Raw genomic sequence first — 23,807 nt, forward strand, 5'->3', positions numbered from 1 at the left:
AAAGGTTTCTGATTTCTAGAGACCAGGTTCTCAGCAGACTGTGAAAAGCAGGTCCCAGGTCTCACACTGGACATGCAAAAATCAAGGCACTCAAAATAGCTAGACACTCGAGTCCTCTCCTTAGAAGAGGAGTGGAAGCTCCAGGCTAGGGACATCTCAATGGCTCTCTGAGCTGTTTTGCCCTAAGAATGCTCTTCTAACGTAGGTGGAATTTATGCTTAGCTCTATCCGGGTAGATGTGCATACCTCATGTTGTATTGATATATGAAAACACACATGCACGGAGACTAGCACAGATGTGGGGACAAATTGTGTTCCTTTATTCAATGGAGTGGCTCTGGATTTCCATTGTGTAAAGTGAAGGTAGAACTCGGGCCCTTAGATTTATTCTATGCACTCAGACTGTACCTATATTGTTCTATTTTGACTCTTCTTATATTTACCTGAACATAGGCTACATTTACCTGTTTCAAAGAGGTATCATCCAACTCTGCACCTAACAATCAACAATACAAAGACAAGCACACACATCCCTACCCTTAGGGTTCAGTCTCAAAATGGCTGCCTAAATGACCCATTCAAATTCTGTAACTGCACATGCAACCAGTACTTTTGCCCACAGGCACAGATCTATGCAGCAAACGCAGGATTTGTGCATGCAGTTCAGGTGCCGTTGGCCGCAAGACTTCAACTCCCATTGCCTTTTGTAAGCATGAGTCCACATCACACCTCGCAACTTTAAGGCATCCAGCCATGTCGAAAAATCAGACCTCCCATCAAACGTATGCTGAGATGCCTCCGCAAATGCACAGTCACGTATGCACCTACAGACACACAATTATCTGCAAACATTTCTGCAGAACATGGGATTATTTCTAGCTGCAGCTCATTGTTTCTGAGTCTCTACAGACAAAACCCTCCCCATCCATCTGTGCTGACAACCACCAGCACTGATGCGTGTCTGTGCAGGCATGTATGTGTGCAAACAGAATGCTCTCCCACTAGCTTTTGGCAGGCGCACTAGAGAAGACATGTAGCATCCCTCCTACTCCCAAACACGTGGCCTTTGGAAATAAAACTGCAGGGAGGAGCTCTTCACAGACTGAAACCAGCACAGTGGCAGAAACACAGTTCAAGCAGGGACAGAGGGTTGCTGATGATGTCATCGGAGCCCTGCAGTGCCAACTCCACTCTTCTATGAATCATGAGACTAGCTTAAATATTGTGAGGTTTACAAAATAATAAAGGAACGGTTCTTTTCGTTTTCTGGTGTTGGAGTCTTTGCAGTTTTCAGACTTTTCCCTGCAGCCATGAAGGCTAGGCACACTTAAAACACAATTCTCTGGTGCTGATACAATTCCAACACTTGATAGCTGGAGAAAACACCCAAAAGGGCAAGTCTCATCTCCTTGTGTGTCCTGTTTTCATGAAGAAATCCCAAAGCTGCCAACAGTGCTACCACTTTGCAGCTTTTTTTCTGAATGTTCTCTCCCTCATGCTCACTGTCTGTTTGTTTCAACTCTCTCCCGTCTCCATACCTTCTGTTGGCTTTACATCTAGTTAATCCCTTCTTAACATAAATGTGCTGAAATTATTTAAACAACACGCAAAAATCCCCAAACAAACTACATTTGTAGCCTTTGTATTGTTCACTCTTCTTGTATCTTCCACACCTTTCCCTTTACACTGTAAACTCTTCAGGGCAATTATTGTCAATGATTTTTTATACAGCACTTCGCACAGTGGGACACAATTCTAAGGCCTCGTCTACACTGGCACATTCTGTCGAGAAAAACTGCCTTTGAACAACAACAACCTTTGAGCGTCCACGCTACAGCATGACAAATGTCAGCCCACAGGATTTACCAGAATAAACACGATTAATAATTAATAAATCAAAAGGAACTGCAATCTGTACTTGAATCCTTATCAGGAAGACTTGGGAATCTAGATAACAAAGGTAAGTCTTTCTGCTCCCATGCTCCTTCCCAGACCTCACATTCTTATTCCTCATTTTCCTTTATCTCACCTCCTTGCATGTCCTGTTTTCAAGGTGAACCCTGGGATTTGTAGTTTCTAGACCCAAGGCTACAGGAACTACCAAGGAACAAACCTCCAAACATAAACTAGTATAGCTAACTACACCTAGCTAAATATAATCAGAAGCTTTGAAAACCAGGGGTCTTCTCTTTAGGTAGCACTACCTATGTATATGGCTATGCTAAGAGATCCATTGCAAAGCCCTGAATGAAAGGCAATGAGAAATATCGATGGACCTGTTGATAACCTGAGATGTGCAGAAGAACCATTGCAATATGACAAACACGTTACTGCAAAATAAGAGGCCCCCGGCAAATGCAAAAACTTTTGGTGTCTAATGACAAAATGTGGGTGCAGAGGTGAACTGAAGCTCATACTTTGAAATGTAGCAACTACACTGATCTTAACAGCAGAGATGCACATGAATGATACTAGACCACTGCCTGGGAAATATGCTGTTATCAGTCATTTTTAACTCAAGAGCTCTTCAAAGTAAGATGAACCACAATGCACAGAGAGGTGTTTTCATAAAACACATACACCCAGGCTCCCATTTCCCAGCATTCTGATCATCCATGGATTCGTGCCTCACAACCCCACTTATTGCAACAGTTGACACTCCCCCCCCATATACTCACTGCATTTCAGACAGCCTCACAAAACTTTCCCAGCCATTGCTTATGTGTCACTTGTGAAGTCCTCTCATTTCTCCCTCCTAGGCCTCTGAGAAACAGATTTTTTTTTGCCGAAATAATATATGCACCTGGAGTAAAACCTTCCTACGAGTCTTCAGAAGTGTTCTAAACAGCATTTGTTAGCTTGTGCAAGGATTTCTCTTCAGATGAAAGTCAGAGAGCCAGATGATCCAGAAATCCTGGATCATCACACACACACACACACACACACACACACACACATGATCCAGAAATCCTGGATCATCACACACACACACACACACACACACACACACACACACACACACACCCTTGAGTACAGAACTCTGGTATTTGGCCCACATCTTTTAAAAACATGTATTTCTGACCTATTGTCATAAAAAATAATCAAATAACAGTTTAGTGGTTATTGTGACACCTATGATATTAAAACATTTTAAAAATCTGTGTTTCCCACTATTTAGCAGCGCTTGGTTGAAATTTCAATGAAAACTGATACACGTTTTTCCACAAAGTTTGTGCTGCTTTTTGACCAGCTCCATTTCCCTGCCTGTTTAGGGTCTTATGTAATGCCCATCACCTTCACATCTGGGCTCTACTATTTACACAGCTTGCTCATTTTCTGACCTTCATTCAGCTTGTAAAACAGAAATGGTCTCTACTGCCTGGTTCTCATGTAATTAAACAACATTGCTATGTTTGGCTTTCCAGTAATTCAGAGGCTAGGTTTACTTTTCTTCTCCCCTAAAAGTAACTTGCTACATTTTAATGGCAATATTTCTATTTATATTTCATTTACAACCCTATTGTAAAATACGCTTCATGAGAAAGGCTTAATTATGGTATTAAATGAGTTGGCAGCATCCCTTTAAATGGCTCATTGACACTGAATGGTGACAATGTTGTATCCCAAAACACTTTACAACCATACTCCTACTATAACACTGTGAGGAGGGCTGTACGTCTGGATTACAAGCATTAGGGCAATGCTGAAGATATGACACTATAATGTAAACACTTGCTAAGGTGATCGTAAGGGTTTTCTTTCACTGTAATTAATCCACCCCTTTGAGAGGCAGTAACTAGGCTGATGGAAGATTTTTCCCATTGACCTAGCTAATTCTATACTGGGGCTTAGGTTGGATTAATTACATCTCTCTGAGCTGCAAACAGCATAGCTGAGCTACGCAGGTAGTCTGACCTAACTTTGACACTTTCAATTTGGGTTTGAATAAAGATATTAACTGGTTAACACACTACAAATGCAATTTCCCCTGCCTTTGATGTTCACATTTCCACACCAGATGCTATGACTGGGACTCATCTAGCCAGACTTAATTATCTTCATTAACACTGGTCCTAAAATTGACAGGAAACTGCGTTTGCTGTTATATGCACCCTGAATCTTGTACTCCAGTTCCTCTGATGAAGTGGATTTTACCCACAAAAGCTCAGGATATAATATATTTATTAGTCTCTAAGGGTTATTTCTAATTAACTTTACTAGCATGTACACAACCAAACCGCTATTTTGAAATAAATTCGAAATAGTGGAGTGCTTATTTCAAATTTGGTAAACCTCATTCTACGAGGAATAATGCCAAATTCGAAATAGCTAATTCAAAATAAGTGCTGTGTAGACACTTATTTCAAAATAGGGGGCCTCCAGCCTTCCCAGGGTGCCCTGGTGGCCACTCCAGCCTCAACCAAGAACACTCCTCTCCCTCCCCCACTCCCCAGAGCCCTTAAAGGGGTTGACTCTGGCCACAGTGTCTATGCCAGCTCCAAGCGTGCTGGCCTAGAGCCAGCAGTGACTGCCCCTGACCCAGTGGCCCCAAAACATGAGCCAGCAAGCCACTGGCAGCCAGCCCTCCACTGCTCCCCAGGAGCAGTCTGCCAGCTCCCAGGACCCTGCCAGGGCCCGGAGAAGGTGGGTCCCTTCCTGGTCCAGGGTGGAGATCAGGGTGGACCTTACTCAGGTTTGGGGGGGGATGCCCCCAATGTTCATGATCTCTGCATTAGATGGAGGAACGCGGCCATCTATGACAGGATAGCTGCCAGCCTGGCCACCTAAGGCCCCTCTCCCTTCTTCCCCTTGGTTCCCCCTTCCAGCTCCCTCCTCCCACGTTTCCCCCTTCCCTCTCCCACCCTTTCTCCTCCTCTCTCCCACCTCCTTTCTCTAGTCTCACCAGAATTTCATCCCTTGCCTCCCCCCCTCTCCCGTTTTATTAAATAAAGAGAGTTTGTGTTCATGAAAATATGTGTATTTTATTTGACATCAGGAAGCGGGGTTGGGACGGGGGGTTGAAAGGATGTGAGGCACAAGCCCCCAGTGGGGCAGACCAGGGAGCCTCTTAGTGCTCCTCATGGTGGAAGCTCTCTCGCAGGGCCTCCTGTATACTGACAGCCCCCCAATAGTCCTCCCGGATGGCAGCCTGCAGAAAGTGCAGCCAGGCTCACAGCAACATGTTCATGAGAAGCACCATAGTGCCCAGTGGCAGCTCTGGCTCCATGTTGCAGAGTGCTGTGGTGTCCCGAGTGAGAGTAATCAGAGCACACAGAGACAAAATGCTTTGCTGTCCCTCATCGAGTTAGGCAAGCAAACAGGGAAACCTGAGAACCGGCTGCCCCGGGGCGGGGAGGGAGGTCCCTTTAAGCAAAAGCCTCAGATAGCTTCAGGCAGCAGCCACACAAATAAACTCCTGTCCTGATCCCCTGCTGGACCTGGTTCCGGCCAGCCTTCATTGCAATTCAACATCCACTCAATGTGGATGCGCTATTTCGAAATAGCATTTTGTGTGTAGCCATTTCAAAATAACGCTGTAGTATAGACATACCCTAAGGTACCACAGGACTGCTCATTGTTGTTAAAGTTACAGACTAACACAGCTCACTCCTCCAAGCGTTAGGTGTAGACCAGGTCAAAGGCAATAGGATAAATCCAACTCTCATAGAAAGTGTCTGATGGGATCTTTTCATGTCTACACTGAACAGAAAGGCCTCTCTACTGATTTGTCATCTGAAAAACCCTCAGTCAGTCAGCTGTGCATGTGCTTACTTCATGTTAGCAGTGAATCTGCCCTTCAATACTAGAAATCCAAGTTCAGATTTCATCTTAGATTACAAGTGAAAACTGAGTGATAAGTCCCAGCCTAGTTTCAATTACGGGTATACTGCAGAATAGGAGCATAATTTCGGCATAGTATCTTCCTAAGAAAGGGCCTAGGGATGAAACACTAGGGAGAGCTGCAGATCGGGTCTGTGTTACATTCGAGATATGAGGTTTGGAATAGCAGAAGGTTGCTGCCAGTCAGCATGGAAACAGACTGGCAGAGATGTGTGAGGAGACCAAAACCAGGAGATTAAAAAGAACACCCTATTCCTATACATTTTCCAGCCCATTTCCACATCCCTGAGATACTGTGATACCCTTCTTAAATTCTAGGGATACGTCGACACTGGCATGAATTTCCGAAAATGCTTTTAATGGAAAACTTTTCCATTAAAAGCATTTTCGGAAAAGCACGTCTAGATTGGCAGGATGCTTTTCCGCAAAAGCACTTTTTGCGGAAAAGCGTCCGTGGCCAATCTAGATGTGGTTTTCCGCAAAAAAGCCCCGATCGCCATTTTCGCGATCGGAGCTTTTTTTCGGAAAACAGTACTATGCTGTCTACACTGGCCCTTTCGCGCAAAAGTCTTTCAGAAAAAGACTTTTGCCCGAACGGGAGTAGCATAGTATTTCTGGAAAAGCGCTGATGATTTTACAGATCGTCAGTGCTTTTCCAGAAATTCAAGTGGCCAGTGTAGACAGCTGGCAAGTTTTTCCGCAAAATCATCTAATTTTGCGGAAAAACTTGCCAGTCTAGACACAGCCTAGATGTTTTCTTAAACTGAATCTTTTCTTATTTCATCTTCATTGATTCAGGGACAGGACAGGGACTTGTGCTGTCATGGCTCCTATTTCACCATATTTAACGGACCCTCAAACAAACTAGCAAGCGTTGTAACCCAACCACGTGTGTGATGTGAACACATGTGTAAACGAGGCTTGTTAAGACTCAGCTCTCACAAGCTTAAGCTGTCTCAGTCCCTCCCTTCTCAGAGGTTTCCATGGAAACCTCATAAGTTATGTCTATAGGGGATGCAAGTGGGGGAAGGGCAGCTTCCTAAGGTATGGATGAAACAGCTCCATGGAAACAAGCCTTGCGTGTCAGAGGAGGTGGAGGGAAGGGATCTGTGTGGGAAGAAACTGAGATAATTATCTCAATATATGAAATTAGTGTCATGTAAACCAAGCTGGTTGTCAATCAAACCAGCAGCCGCCATTTCACCAAGGGCATTGTGAGGCCCAGTGGCACAACAAGTGTTCCCAGCGCTGGAGCTAAATTGTTGCTAATGATTCGAACTCCCACAGGCACACTGGTGATATTCAGACATCTGCCTACAGGAGCACCTCTAATGGATCCTGTTGTCACAGAATCTCGGCACCAGTTCAATGCAACCTGGTGTCAAAATGAGTCATGGGCACAGCCACAAGTGGTAGCAAACATATCCAAAAATTCACAGGTACATCTGAGAGCTACGGAAGCTCACCGATGGGGGGCAAAGAGGGGGAAGAGGCAATTGCACCAGGCCCAGAGATTCAAAAGGTCCCAGGCTCCAAGCTATGCTGCTGCTACTGTAGCAGTAGCAGCTAGAGCCTTTGGCCCTTTAAATCACTGTAGGAGACCCAGACAGTGCACACAGGGCAGTGATGAAGGGCTAGCGGGGGTGGGGAGGTAGTTAGAGCCCTGCCCCAAGCCCCGTCCCTTCTGGGAGAGCTCCCTTGCCCCACTTAGCCCAGGGACCCAGCAATTCTGTTGGCCTCCCTGGGGCTATGAACCTTGGTTCTGCAAACCTGGCTGAAAGTCCCCTGTGACCAAGCTCTCTAGAGAGATTTCTGGTAGATTATTTGTGCAGGGTTAGACATTTCGTGAGAATATAGTCTTTCTGGACATATGCTATCACTTCCTCTTCTAGAAGCACAGGCAATGATGCAAACATTCTAATAAAGTTAAACTTTTTTGAAGTGAGGTTTAGTTTGAGGTCCGTGTGAAACGTTAGCAGTCAAGATTCTTTTCACCCTGGCCAAGTCACAATCTCTTTTGTCCGCATCATTAAGAAAGATGTGGAGAAATTGGAGAAGGTCCAGAGAAGAGCAAGAAGAATCATAAAAGGTCATTCATTGATTAATGATTAAAGAGAACGTGACCTATGAAGGAAGATTGAAAGAACTGGGCTTGTTTAGTTTGGAAAGAAGACTGAGAGGGGACATGATAGCGGTTTTCAAGTATCTAAAAGGGTGTCACAAGGAGGAATGAGAAAAATTGTTCTCCTTAGCCTCTGATGATAGGACAAGAAGCAATGGGTTTAAACTGCATCAAAGGAAGTTCAGGTTGGACAATAGGAAAAATTTCCTGTCAGGGTGATTAAACACTGGAATAAGTTGGCTAGGGAGGTTGTGGAATCTCCATCTCTGGAGAGATGTAAGAGCAGGTTAGACAGACATCTATCAGGGATGGTCAACTCTAGATGGTACTGGGTCCTGCCATGAGGGCAGGGGACTGGACTCGATGACCTCTCAAAGTCCCTTTAAGTTCTAGTGTTCTATGATTCCATGATTAACTACAGCAACTCCACTGACTTAAACAGAGCTTCCCCATCTGTAAAATGGGGCAATTAATGAATGTTGTAAGGGATGCCGAGTGAGTCATTTTCAGGTGAGGAATATTACGATGAACAGTAATCACTTCCACTCTAGCTGTAAAGCCCTGAATGGATACAGACTTCGCATCCATTTCTGTGTCCACAAAAATGAGCTGCAGGCTCCAGCAGATGCAGACACCCATGAATATATAGTGGATATCCATGGATTAGCAGGAATCTAAATATCCGTGTGGAAAAACAACTGCCTATTCTTCCAATGTCAAGAAACAAACAGTTCTCGTTCAGGGGCTCTCTCAGTTGCTCATATGTTCACCCACTTCCCCACTTTTCAACTGGGGAGAATTTTGGGTTCATCTGTGATTTTGGACAGGTCCATTCAGCCAGTCTGAACCCTGAGCTCGGGAAATGTCCATCTCCAATCAACCCTCTAGTTCAGCTGCTGACTGCACAGAGTGCACACAGGGAATTCCATGCATCTGCTTCTAAAGTTTATTTGGTTCCTCTGAGAAATAAATTCTTTTCTCCTGAGGGCCATTTTCTCATTACACTTCCCCTTCCTGCCATCCATTCCCCATAAGCTCTCCTGCAGCCATCCGGTCACACACCACTAAGGCTTTGTCTACACTTCCAAGTTTAAAGCACTACCTGCCCCGGCAGTGCTTTAATGTGGCAATGTGGACACGGCACTAGCACTCCTGGTAGTTCTGCTGTAGATAAACCACCTCCATGAGTTGAGTATCTAAGGGTATGTCTACACTATAAAGTTAATTCCAACTAACAGACGTTAGTTCAAATTAACTTTCATAGAGTCTATACATTCAAACTTAATTCGAATTAGCGGAGCGCTTAATTTGAACTAGGTAAACCTCATTCTACGAGGAGTAATGCCTAGTTTGAATTAAGTAGTTCGAATTAAGGGCTGTGTAGACACTTAATTCGAACTAGTTGGAGGCTAGCCCTTCCCATGTTGCCCTGGTGGCCACTCTGGGCCAAGCCAGGGAAACTCTTCTGTCCCCCTCCTGGCCCCGGAGCCCTTAAAGGGGCACAGTCTGGCTACAGTGCTTGTGCCAGTTGCAAGCCTGCCAGCACCCAGCCAGCAGACCTTGCACGTGGCACAGCATGAGCCAGTCACCCGCTGCCACCCAGCCCTCCATATCTTCCCAGGACCAGGCTGGCGGCTCACAGGAGCCTGCCCAGGGCCACTAGAGGCGGGTGCTCGCCTGGTCTAATGCGGAGATAGTGGACCTCATCAAGGTTTGGGGGGAGGCCTCCAACGTCCACAATCTCCGCTCTAGGGACAGGAATGCGGCCGTCTAGGGCAGGATAGCTGCCAGCCTGGCCACCAAAGGCCACATGCGAACCCAGGCGCAGGTTTGCATGAAAATCAAGTTGGTCCAGTGAGACCCCCGACCCTGAGCTTAGAACATAAGAACATAAGAACGGCTGTACTGGGTCAGACCAAAGGTCCATCTAGCCCAGTAGCCTGTCTGCCAACAGCGGCCAGCACCAGGTACCCTGGAGGGAATGGACCGAAGACAATGACCAAGAGATTTGTCTCGTGCCATCCATCTCCAGCCTTCCACAAACAGAGGCCAGGGACACCGTTCCTACCCCCTGGCTAATAGCACTCCATGGACCCAACCTCCATGAATTTATCTACCTTCTCTTTAAACTCTGTTATAGTCCTAGCCTTCACAGCCTCCTGTGGCAAGGAGTTCCACAGGTTGACTATGCACTGTGTGAAGAAGAACTTTCTTTTATTAGTTTTAAGCCTGCTACCCATTAATTTCATTTGGTGTCCTCTAGTCCTTATATTATGGGAACTATTGAAGAACTTTTCTTTATTCACCCTCTCCACACCACTCATGATTTTATATACCTCTATCATATCCCCCCTCAGTCTCCTCTTTTCTAAGCTGAAAAGTTCCAGTCTCTTTAGCCTCTCTTCATATGGGACCTGTTCCAAACCCCTAATCATTTTAGTTGCCCTTTTCTGAACCCTTTTCAAGGCCAAAATATCTTTTTTGAGGTGAGGAGACCACATCTGTAGACAGTATTCAAGATGTGGGCGTACCATAGTTTTATGCAGGGGCAGTAAGATATTCTGGGTCTTATTTTCTATCCCTTTCTTAATAATTCCTAGCATCCTATTTGCCTTTTTGACCGCCGCTGCACACTGTGTGCATGTTTTCAGAGAACTGTCCACGATAACTCCAAGATCTCTTTCCTGATTTGTCGTAGCCAAATTAGCCCCCATCATACTGTACGTATAGTTGGGGTTATTTTTCCCGATGTGCATTACTTTACACTTATCCACGTTAAATTTCATTTGCCATTTTGTTGCCCAATCACTCAGTTTGGTGAGATCTTCTTGGAGTCCCTCACAGTCTGCTTCTGTCTTGACTATCCTAAACAGTTTTGTATCATCTGCAAACTTTACCACCTCACTGCTTACCCCTTTCTCCAGATCATTAAGACCTTTAAGTACAGCCCTCAGCTAGCCAGAGATAGCAGCTCCATAGTCCTAACCTGTTACCCTGCCAGCACTGGTTCCGGCCAGCCTTAACTTCAGTTCAGAGTCCACTCAGTGTGGACATGCTATTTCGAATTAGCAAAACGCTAATTCGAATTAGTTTTTAGGTCTAGATGCACTAATGCGAATTAGCTTATTTCGAATTAACTAATTCGCACATATCCTAAGAGTGTGTGTCTGAGCACTGAAAGCCTGTTTACACTGGCATTTTACAGCCCTGTGTTGGTGGGGGCAGAGGGTTCACACCCCTGAATGAGAAAGTTACAGTAACTTGCCAGTGTAGACAAGCCCTAACAATACAATTCTGCATCAACCATTCCCATGTCACTGCAGAACTCCCTGTTTCCTAGTTCAGCCCTATCCTTGAAGATCAGCCTTCCTTGAGAAACATTCCTGTTTGCTAAATCCTCCTCCTCTTTCTACTCTCCTCCCCTGCACCTACACTACAGTCCATGACTCATCTCTCATCTCTTTTCTGCTTACATTTCTCCCACTTCCTCCTTTGCCCAGTGTTCCTGTCACCTCTGCCTCATCTCCTCCTCCTTAACTGGCTCTACATGTGCCTGTGGTTCTTTTCTTACAACCTGCTCTTCAACAAGTGGCTTGTTCCTACAATTCCCTATTTAGCCCACCCCAATCTCCTGCAGTAATTTCTCTCTTATAAACACTTATACATCTGCATGCCCCTTTGTTCTAACCAAAAGCAGAAGTGTAACACCATGAAACCCTTCACTCTATTCAGAGCCCAAAGGAAGAGCTGCTTCTAATAAAATGTATTGTTTGAATTCCCAGGCCTTCCAGACAAACTTAGGAACTGACAGGGGACAAGAGCCACATGAATTCAGCAGTGGATTTTTAGCTCACTGGAACTGAGCTATTACATTAGAACTAGAACCCACCAAAGTTTTAGAATTTCATCTGATTTGGGGTTTTGCTATGAACTCCAATTTGGCCTAGTTTTGCCGGATTTTTTTAAAACTGTTTCAAGAGGGGTAGAAACCAGTCAAAGCATAACTTGAGATTTCAACCCATACATTTCTGGAGCCTTCATTTTCATTCAAATAACCAAATTAGGGGGTGAGGCAGAGTTAGCAAAACACATTTGAACTCAAAAGAAATAAAAGTATTGCCACATGATGCTATAAATGAAACGGGCAAGTTGTGCTCAACTTGAATAGTCCCCTCTCCTCCTGTAATAACCTTCGTTCTACAACAGACAACAAAATTCCACAGTGCCTTGGACTGACAATTAATTATACACATAGACAGGAGAGAGAGTCTAATGATTTACAGGCAGAAACTGGGATGCAGTCTCAGTGCTCTGGCTGTTGTGCATCTCTGTTTGCTATTATTTATGGAGAAGTCAGAGGAATATTTTTCATTCCTCTCATTAGTTGTTTTCTATTTGTCTCCTGACGGAACTGTAAGGGTTTTTTTTCCTAAGCAGAAGCATAATTTCTGGACAATTTAAGGTGAAGTCAGAAAAACAGGACAATTGGAGATGTGATCTGCTAACCCTGCAGTGGGTGTTTTTGACTCTCTTTCTTTATAATTGGCAGTGTCTTAAAGAGAAAGGAAGGAATCATTCTTTGAAACCTGGACTAACTGAGCACTGGGTCATGAGGAATAAAGGTCAGGCTGGCTAACCCTAACACAGCTATTTTGGCATGGTCTTATTAGTGCCAAACATTTCATCCACACAGATATTTGGGTCAATTAGATTCAGCATCTTTGTGGTAGCGAGAGGATATCTGGTTCATTCCCCCTCTTGGAACAGAGTAGGAGACACAGAAATGAAGAGAAAAGACTCACAATCAAATGAGACATGATTTAAATTCTAAGGTGAGCTAGTAGTTTGGCCTCAAATATGTTGGGGGATAATTATCACATTTATTAACAGCAAACTGAGGATCACAAAGGAATTTTCTCTCCTAACCTTTGTGAAAAACTTTTTAAAAAAAGCCATTTCCTGTGTCAGCCAAACATCTGCAGAGATATCAGACAATTTCCACCCACAGGACAGGTGTGGGTGGGAAGATAAACTGTGTGAGGCAACCGCCTGTGTTTTTTAATTTCCAGGGGGACAACATGTCTGCTTGCTAATGGCCTTTATCTTTTTGTTGTTCATAAAGTCTTTTATTAACATGCACACAGCCATATCTAGCTAACTGTCCCCACAGTCATAATACATGTAGTGTCTGCCTCTGCAAAAAGTAACTATAATACAGCCAGGAGGTGGTAATGGATCAGAAGGTGCGTGAACCACTTTCAAATTTCAGACTACATCCCTGCCTCTGGTCCCATTTTAATTAGTGAATAGCTGCTTATATGGAACCTGCGGAGCAATGCTTCATGTAATGACAAGAAACAGAGGTATTGCTGATAACTTTAAACAGATTCAGGACTCCCTGAAGGCCATTACTTGGAAAATAAGCCTATTTCTCACAGAACGAGCTGTCCCTGCGGTATATCTACATCATGATTTAAAGAAAACCCACACGCAGCGCTGAGTTGCAGAGCCCAGATCAGCTGAAACCCTCCCACCTCGCAGGGGTCTCAGAGCCCACGGTACAGTCGGATGTCTACATACAGCCCTACAGACTGAGCCCCGGGAGCATGATTCAGCTGACACAGGTTAACCAGCACTTTGTCACTTTGTCACATCTTTTATTGCTGCGTGGACATACCCTTCGAGATAGAAACATTAAAGTGGGGTCAGATTGCCACTTGAATACAGAAGGGGGTATGCATGTGTGCATATACATCTCAATCTGTATAGAGGTAGGGAGTGAATATCATATGTAAGGGGGGGGGGGGCTGACAGCTTCCATGGGCACCTAGTCAAGGTGTGGGGTGAAGGCAGCTCCAAGCCCCCAGAAGGGGCAGGGCCTCAGGTGGAAGAGGTGGGGCTGGGGGTTGCCAACACTCAGCGCCACCCGGACCATGGTGCTGAGCCCCCCACAGCCCTCAGAGCTGGGTGGGGCATGTCGAGCTGCAGCAGCGATTTAAAGAGCCCAGGGCAGCAATGGCAGTAGCTGGGAGTCCTGATCTCCTTTGAATCACCAGGTCCCAGGGCAATTGCCCTCTTTTCCCACATCCACCCCGGATGGTGGCCTGTGTGTGTGTGCATGTTTGCATCATCCATGTTACTAGTGAACCATATTATTGCCTATCGACACTAAACCATTAATGGTCTTAATATAACTTTATATGAGCTTGCTAATCATGTTAAATATCTAAAAGGGTGTCACAAGGAGGAAGGAGAAAATTTGTTCCTCTTGGTTTCTGAGGACAGGACAAGGAGTAATGGGCTTAAAATACAGCAAGGGAGGTTTAGATTGGACATTAGGAAAAAATTCCTAACTGTCAGGATGGTCAAATATTGGAATAAATTGCCAAGGGAGGTGGTGGAATCTCCCTCTCTGGAGATATTTCAGAACAGGTTAGATAGACATCTGTCAGGGATGGTGTAGACGGAGCTTGGTCCTGCCTTGAGGGCGGGGGGCTGGACTCGATGACCTCTTGAGGTCCCTTCCAGTCCTATTATTCTATGATTCTATGATTCTATGTTAAGCATTTTTTAGGAGGAATAAGGGGGCTTTCAAAAGAGAGGTTTTTTCTGATATTTGGCTCCATGTAGACGGGCCAAATATTGGAAAAGCCTCTTCTGGGAGGGGGAGGGGGAAGGAAGAATATATGCAAATTTGAGTCCAATTTGCATATCTTCTTTCAGAAGCCATGCTTAGTCTAGGCGTGCAAATTCAGGCATTTGAGTAAATATTGCCCAATATGATTAATGCATGTACCTGTACCCTCCACAAACATGTAGATTTGTGTGTGAATGAATGTACTTGTGTGTGTAAATATATGCATGTTTTAAAGATTATAAATATGTATTTGTATCTTTTATAAATATATATTCATGTCTATATATAATCTGTTCCATATCCATATGGGTGATTATATGTGTTTGTAAAGTGTACCTGCTTGAACGTGTGAAGGGATTGTTTTGGTGTATGTTTTATTATATATGTGTTTCATTCATTATATATACATAGCCCTATAGCCTGAGCCCTGGGAGCATGATTCAGCTGATGCAGGCATATATACACATACAAACATAGACTAGAAAATGTATCTGGTGTTGTTCGGGTCCTTAACTCAGTTATTTTTTGTTTTTCTTCATTTGAATCATTGCTCTGGGGTGGGGTTGGGGATGAGGGGCTCAGCGTGCAGGCTTCCCCAGGGAGAGAGGACAACCCCAGCCTTCTCTCACCACAGCAACTTGGGGCCAGGTGAGACGCCCTCTCCATGGCTGTTGCAGCTTCAGCAGACACAGGTCCAGGTTCATCTGCCCCCTGTGCTTTCCAGTCAGACTGAGGAATGGAGCAAACTGTGCTCTTTCCCCTTGCTCCCTGATGAAGGGGAACAGCCAGCAATGTTCCCGTGTAAATCAGGGGTGGGCGGGCTGCACCCCTCCCTCCCTAAACAGCACCTGGGGGATGGGAGTCTCGGGGCTATGGCAGTCATGGGAGGAAGGCACCCGCAGCCAGCCCCTTTCACCTGCCTGGTGATTCTACCTCTTGCGCAATGCTGTTACGCCAATTATTTTCAGGAATAACGGCATTGTGCAAGAGGGGTTTTCTTGCACAAGTAGGGGCAGTGTAGACAGCTCCCTCTGGCACAAAAGCCTCTTCTGCAAAATGGCAGCTCATTAGGTATGCAAATGAGGCTCGGCAATATGCCATGCTTAGCCTCATTTGCATATTTCTGGCACAAGAAGCTGCCAGTGTAGACATAGCCATAGAGTCCTGTATCCCTCTGCAATCGCAAAAATATAAAGACTCCAATGGCAACCATTGCAGAGTCTGTTTAATTTGTAAGTCTATTTCATGTCAGTGGACTTGTGTGTCTGAAGTGAGGGGCCTGATTCTAGGAAGTAATAAAGTACCTACAACTGCAACTGCAATCAATGGGGTAATGGATGCACCGCAGCTCTGAAAACCAGGTCTTTGGAGTTCTACTACATGAAAAGTTCTGGGTCCCTAAATGAAGAGCAATTACGAAGCATCTGGGGGCAAAACAGGTAAACTAAGAGAAACATACCAGGCATGCACAAAATATGAACACATCTGCAGCAAAACCAGAGCATTCCAGATATCAAAACAAGTTGCTACTTATTGCAGTGGATGATCTGAAATTTGCATTCTAATGCTTTTTCAGAATCATCACCACAACAGCTATTGACTAGGAAAGGGTGAAAAAGGAAGAAAATGCTGCTGGGAATTTTGCCATTTGTAATCTTTAAGCTGTAGCTTGTGATGTGGACCCAATATGTTAATAGGATCGGTGATTTAAATTTTACTGATCCTTGAGAAATAGATATCAGACTCTCTTAAACATGCATCATATACAGCTACCAAACACACATTATATAAATACATATAGACATGTACATGCAAACACACAAAGACGCAATATATCCATGAAACACATTGAAGTCATCTGATAAATGAATTTATCATGCAATCGGCTTACCTAACCATTACCTTCTAATCCATCTTCCCTAGGATTTATTCCAACATCCAAACCTCTGAGCAGTTTTAAATAGCCAAGAATTTTTACATCAAACAGTCTCCTTTGTCTCTCCAAATATTTACACCTGCCAATGTTCCAGGATGAAGAAAGTTAAATCCTGCTTGAGTAACAGACTTTCTATCCACAATCAGGTGGCAAATTTAAAGTCTGATCTCTTGTGGTACTGGGCAGCTAAAAGTTGGAACTTTGAACTGCTGGAAACGTAACATTCCCAGCATTTACTTTTAGCCCTGTAGTGACTGGACTGAATACACTAATTATTATTCTCTTGGTATCAAGGGTGGAGTCTGTGGTTTAGTTATCTCTATTGCATCTCTCATGATCAGAAGCAGTGCTGATACAGCCAACACAGCACCATGTTATCAAATATAGCAGTCGTCTTCTTCACTTCACCCCTGTGTTGGGGAGTATGGGAGGATGCCTCATCAGCACTTGGCCCAGGGAAGCCAGATGGACCAAAATCAGTGATGAGTCCACATGCCACTTGAGCTACATTGAATATATGCTAAAACCACCATCTCCCTTGTGTTGTATAGTTGTTTACCTGAAGCATTTGGTGGACTTAAAGAGGTTCACTTTGACCTCTTGGTATCTTTTCCCAAATATGAAATGCAGAGCTATTATCTTCATGAAGAGGCAATTTAGAAATAGAAGCAGTGAGACGCGATCTGCTGATTTGTAGTAATTTAACCAAACTGTAGATCAATAGATGGTCACAGGAAAAAATGGTTGATGCAAAAACGCCCACGTACAATTGCATTGCAAAGAAACTAGTTGTTATGGCTGAAGAGAATTATTGTGCCAATTTGTTAGTTTTTATTTGCTTTTCATGAATTGCCTACATTGCGTGTTTGCCAAGCCACTTCAAGAGCATTCATTTCTATCTGTGGATGGGCTATTAATTCGCAGCTCTTGTTTTTATGGGCCTTGAAATAGCCCCACTTCAAATAGATTTCTCTCCTTTTTATAATGGGATCTCCCCTTCACCAGAAATGCTGTCGTGTGCACACATGGGTGAAGCTTCATTCTTATATGGGAACACCCCAGGGAAGGAGGGATACTCATGCTGAATGAAAACCCTTAGAAGGAAAGGGTGTTGTGAAGAGTTCTGCTAAAGGCCAGAGTGTGCTAAGGAAACTGGCAAAACACAATCATGATTAGTGAGTTATACAAGATCTGTACTGGAAAAAAACACACAGACGGACAGTCAAGACCACATATACATGTTTAATGGCATTTTGGAAGCAGCACCTTTGGGTTGACTAGACCAGGCTTTACTCAGAATACTATTCCACTTGCCATAGAAACTTCTACCACATTTTCCCCCACTTTTCAATACCTTCAGCATTTATCTTTGAGCATGCTCATAGTAAAACTATTAACATGGATTTGCTAGGTTGGTGGAATTAGGTACCTTCCCCCTTTGTATGGGCCTGGATGCCCAGGGAGGAGCTAAATAGAGAAAAATTAACACATGGGATAGAAAATGGATCTGAAAAAACAGGCCCCTTGAGACGCCTTTCCTGTTCCTGGATAAGCAGCCCACGGAGATGATCAAGTAAGGTGACCTATGGAGGCCTTCCTGACCTGATCCAGACCAGTTTTTCACACTACTGCAAAAGAAACAAATTAAACTTCCTTGTGAGTTCTGAAGAACAGAGCCGCCCCATCCACTGGACAGTTTGGAGCAGCTGCCCCATGTCCCCCAAGGGACTCAGGGCAGCTTAGGGGACTATGTGGGGCTTGGCACCTGCAACAGGGATTGAGCTAGGCCCTGCACTCACCAGAGGCGGCAGGTAGCAGAGCGATCTAGACCCGGCCCATTCCGCTCCCCTAAGCAACGCGGCTGGGAGCCAGGGGAGAAAAGCAGGCTGGGGTTGGGTCGCGCCATTTCCCGCAGCCCTGGTGAGTGCAGGGCCTGACCCCTGCTGCCGGCTCCAAGTCCCCCACTAATCTCCTGGGTTGCGTCACTCCAGGAAGGGAGCATGGGGAAGTGGTGGGGCGAAGCAAGGGTGGGAAGAGGTGGGTCAGGGATGGAGCAGGGGTGGGGCTTGGAGAAAGAGGGGAGGAGTGAAGCCAGGCAGAGCAGGAAGAGAGAGCGGAGTCTGTGGTGGAGAGGGATGGGGGCTGTCCCAGGCCCCACCTCCCTAGAGGAGGTCTTGCTGAAGAACTTTGAGTCAGAGAATTCTTTTTCTCAAAGCAACTTCCAGGCTCCGCATGTCCCCACACTTCCAGCGGGAGCGCACAGCAGGGGATGGACAGTTCGATAAACTGCCCTGCTGCATTGACTCCCTCTGAAGCATCTGGCACAGGCCAATATCGAAAGATGAGATAGTAGGCTACATTGATCTGACTCCATGTGGCCATTCTTATATAGGGGACTGGGATTTCCAATTCCCATTAGTTTTTAATGAAGACTGGAGGATCCATCTCTAAGGGAGATTTGCAAATCTCAGCTTAAACATCTTAGCAGAATCATCCCCAGATGCACATAGGTGGATGGACAAAAGAGCATGTGATATATTTAAACTACAACATGAGATACTTTAACATACTTATGGAACAAGGGCTGGGCTCTAAAATCCACACGCTCCATCAACGGCTTCAATGCCTTCCATTCTACAAAATAACCCTCTTTACTTTGTGAATGACGGATATGACTTCCGGTTCTGAGGCACCCTTACAGCTCATGAGGAGAGGCTAGAAGCATACTAAGGGATAAATCACTAAGCTTCACCTTCCCTCTACTTCCAGAAAAGGTGAAGGATTTAGGCATAAGGCTCCAATTGGTATTCTGTATTCATTCAGGCTACGTCTACACTACATGCTTCTTGTGCAAGAAGCCTTTTGTGCAAGAGTTTTTGCACAAAATTTTCTTGCACAAGAGCATATCCACACCTCGAAGCACATTGGAAAAGTGATGGCCATCAGAGCACCTATGCTTTTTCCCATAGGGGTTTCTTGTACAAAACCCCTCTGAACAGTCCACACATGCCTTTTTTGCGCAAGAACTCTTGCGCAAAAGGGAGTTATGCCTCGTAAAAGGAGGTTTACCTACGGTGGAAAAAGCCCTCTGTTCTGCCATTTTACTCTTGATTTCCTTGCACAAAAGCATATTTGAGGTGCGGATGCTCTATGGGTTTTTGCACAAAACCAGCAGTTTTTGCGCAAAAACCTTGCAGTGTAGACGTAGCCTCAGGGATCAAGAGGGGCTATATCATCATCATATTTATTTTGGGGTTTGGGCTCAAATTTAGAAAAAAATACTTGGGCTGTTTCATTCAAAGATCTCAGGATAAATTATAAGCACGGATGAATTTATTTTTAGAACACCATCTGCAAAACAGTTTATTAATTAGAGATGAGTCTTGAGTAATAAAATTTGGATCTAGATATTAACATTCTTATAGCTAAGACCTGTTTGGATCTGGGAGTTGTGTTTTATGACCACCACAGTGGGTCAATATTTATATCCATTTTATATGTGGTTAAGCTAAATTACTAACAGTAGTAATGCTAGGAACCCCAACCAAGAACACAGTCCTATTACTATTAGGTGCCATACAATAGTGAGAGAGAATTCCTGCCACAAAAACACATAGTAAGAGACAATAGAGCTTACATTCTGAATAGCAAACGGAAAAGAAAAGGATACATTATCTCCGTTTTACAGATGTAACCAAGGCAGACAAAATATTAGGGTAAAATTATCTAAAGTGTGTAAGCGATTTAGAAATCCAAGTCCCATTTTCAGGACTTATTCACTTAGTAGTTTAAGCTCATTGAAAGGTGATAGGACAGAGACTCCTAAAGTGATGTATTAGCTTTTGAAAATTTAACCCTAGGCAACTCGCCTAAGGTCACACAAGGAGCCTTTGGCAGAGCCAGCAATAGAACACAGTCACCTACGTTGCAGTTTGGTGCACCATCTGCTATAGCATGCCTCCTCTCTAAACGAATGCAAAGGATGCGCAGATGATTTGCACAAGATCACATAGGGTATGTCTCCACTGCCACCCTAGTTCGAACTAGGGTGGCAGCGTAGACATACCCACAGTGACTCTCTTGGAATATGGAACAGAAGCCAGGAGTTCCAACTCCCAGATTCTAGCTGAGAACACAGGACTACGTTCATTTCCTTTCGCAGTTGTCCCGTCATGCATGGCCTCTCTAATCTTAGGGTAAGTGACCAACATTTAAATAAGGACAATTCCCAAAGAGAAGAAAATCTCCTGTTGCCAGTAGAGGGTACAGTCCCCAGGTGACCACCTCTCGATTTCTGTTCATCCCTAGAGGAGGAGACAACATCTCCAGATACTGGAAGGGCACTGGTAAGCAGATCGTTTGAGTGATAATTACAGTTGGCATTTAAATTATAACCCAGGATCATGTCATTGACTGTAATAACAGTTGGAAAAGATCAAGCTGCTGGGAGAAATGACAAGCTGACATGAGAGGCAACATTAAACCCCTTATTCTGTGCCACATGAAGGTGAGTCAGAGCCAGGGGATTTTGGTTTCAACTTGGGCCAGTCTTTAAGCCTTCCTTGTACCTCAGTTTCCCCATTTTGTATAATGGAAATAATGATACGAGTCTCCTTGGAGTGTGCCTACAAGCTCTCACAGAGGTCAGGGCCACATTTGTGCTGTGCATAGCACATATGCACACTACAATAAGAGACATTAGCCCTGCCTCAAGCATTTATAGGCAAAGGCCACATCTATTGCCAGTTATGTTGGCAAAATGTATGTCCCTCAGAAGTGGAGGGGGAAAAACACCCCAAGTGACCAATTTTGTTGACGTAAGCGTTTGTGCGTGCTGCACTATGTCGGTGTGAGACCTGCTCCTCCTGACACAGCTACTGCCACTCGTTTAGGTGGTTTTACAAAGTCCACTGGTGAGCTCTCTCTCGTCAGCACAGGGTGGCTACACAAGTGATCTTACAGCAGAGTATCTAATCGATACAGCTGTGCCATTGTAAGCCTGCTAGTGCTAGGGATGTCAGCGGTTAACCAGTAGCCTGTCCTGGCTCAAGCAGCCCCCACCCACGGCAGGCCCAGCCTGGCTGGAGCAGCCTGTGGGATGCAATATTTAACCAGGTAATCGATGAAACAGGATTTTACATCCCTAGCTAGTGTCGACATGGCCTAAGAGATGCACACAAATGTTGGGTAGGCAACGAAAGGCACAGAGACATTAAAAGTGACCTACTTCAGATCAGACAGCAAGTTAGTGTCTGAGCTGGGAACTGAGTCTATATCTCACACGTCCCAGTCCTCAGTCCTACCCACTGGACCCTGCAGCCTCGTTAAAACTTCCAAATTAAGTGCTTTGAGATCCTTACATGAAAGGTGCTTTAGAAACAGAAAATGGGTTAACGTTCAGTCCCAGACACCTATTTGAAAGGGAGGTCTGAGAGATGGTTGTGCGGTAGGGTTGTCAGGTGTCTGGTTTTACAGAACATAAGAACGGCCGTACTGGGTCAGATCAAAGGTCCATCTAGCCCAGTATCCTGTCTGCTGACAGTGGCCAGCACCAGGTGCCCCAGAGGGGGTGGACCGAAGACAATGATCAAGCGATTTGTCTCCTGCCATCCCTCTCCAGCCTCTGACAGACAGAGGCCAAGGACACCATTTTATCCCCTGGCTAATAGCCTTTTATGGACCTAACCTCCATGAAATTATCTAGTTTTGAACCGGACAGTCCAGTATTTCAGCTTTCTGTTCGGGAAACAAATTGAGAAAATAGAAATGTCGGGTATTTTCTAGATAAGATGGAATATAGGTTGTGATGTCATGTCAAGTGTGTCTGGTATTTTTGTTGAAACCACCTGGCAGCCCTACAGCGCGCTGTGCTGCTTCTCTACCCAGTTCACACCAGTAGCTTCTCCATTATGTCCAAATGCCAGTGTAAGGGGACTGCTGGCCCCTTACTGAAATTCAGTGGTGGGTTTTGGTTGGCTAGCCTCAGTACCAAAAGGAAGGGCAAGGCTTGATGGGATATCAGGATTCTGAGACTGACAGTCCCCAGGAGCAATGGGGAGAGGCCTGGAGGCCAATGCTCCAGGTCAACCTGATTGACAGGGCAGGCAAGCTAGTGAGGGGGGTAAGGAGGCTGGTGAGTCCTGTCCTCTGTGTGGGCTGGATTTGCCTGTTTCAGACAGACAGGGGGGCGGAGCTAAGGAGAGAGAAGGGGCCCAAGCGGAACCGGGGAGCAGAGCAGTGCTAGCCAGAGAGAATCGGGGAGACAGCCTAGAGAACAGATCTCATGCTGGGGGCAGGGCTGCAGCAACCAGAGCCAGAGGGGCCAGAGAAGCAGCCCAGGGAGCTGGAGGCAGAGCAGCAGAGAGCAGCAGTGGAGCCGGGGCTAACGCAATGTGGAGATGGGGAGTAGCCGAGGAGAGTGAGGGAAGCTCTGGGTAGAAGCCCGGCACAGGGCGATGACACTGGGCAAGAGGTCTGGCAGACCAGACTTGGAGGGAGATCATAACCCCAACGGGGGGCTGTCGCTGGGGAGGATTCTGTGTGAAGGCACGCGGCCACCGCCAGAGCAAATGTCCAACCCACAGCAGCCCTGTAGCACAGCCAGGGCCTCAGGGAGGCGTGGGAGCGGGGGGCACAGACTACCCAGAGACGCGGTTTGCGATGTCCCTGTGCTACAGGGCAGGGGGACAGGTTTTCCTTTAACCTTTCCCAGTTTTTCCTTCAGTTTACAAGAGGCGGTTACTTGCCTCAATAGTAACTGGTGTTCTTCGAGATGAGTGTCCCCGTGGGTGCTCACATTAGGTCGCTGCGCCACCACCAAGCCTCAGAACGGAGATTTTGTAGCCGTGTCCCTAGGGCCGCGCAGGTGTGCACCAGCAGCCTCGTGCTGTTAGGATGCAGGCATCACGCATGCGCAAGCTCCCCTCCCGCCACCTCAGTTCCTTCTCTACCCCGAAACCATGGCTTGAGAAGGCCAGGATCTCAACGTAGAGGAGAGGAAGGGAGGGTTGTGGCGCCCCCACGGGTACACTCATCTTGAAGAACCTCAAGGTGAGTATATCAAGGTGAGTAACCTCCTCTTCGAGAGGGAGAGATGTCCCTGTGGGTGCTCCACATTAGGTGGCAACAAAGCAATTTCTCTTTAGGGAGATAGGGACTTCGGATCTGGCAGAAAAGCAGTGGAAAGAACCACCTTAGCTAGCTTCAGGTTGGAAAGAGGTCCCTGCATAAGTGCGTAGATGTGTGGTCAGAGGACCACGTGGCAACTGCGC

General features: G+C 45.5%; 1 protein-coding gene across 2 annotated transcripts in view; it reads right to left on the reverse strand.

The window, feature by feature from the left end:
* Positions 1-23,807, reverse strand: part of LOC102453385 (protein Aster-B) — a 337,552-nt gene that overhangs the window by 201,866 nt on the left and 111,879 nt on the right. The window contains exon 1 of one of the 2 annotated variants that reach the window (XM_075909420.1): positions 16,492-16,511. The exons of the other annotated variant lie outside the window; for it this stretch is intronic. Within the exon in view, the coding sequence (XP_075765535.1) occupies positions 16,492-16,499 (8 nt within the window). The 5' untranslated portion in view covers positions 16,500-16,511. Of the gene's footprint in view, positions 1-16,491; positions 16,512-23,807 lie in introns of those variants that run through there. 2 annotated transcript variants of the gene reach the window in all.

Source organism: Pelodiscus sinensis, chromosome 26 (genome assembly GCF_049634645.1).
Source record: "Pelodiscus sinensis isolate JC-2024 chromosome 26, ASM4963464v1, whole genome shotgun sequence".
Lineage (NCBI taxonomy): Eukaryota > Metazoa > Chordata > Testudines > Trionychidae > Pelodiscus > Pelodiscus sinensis.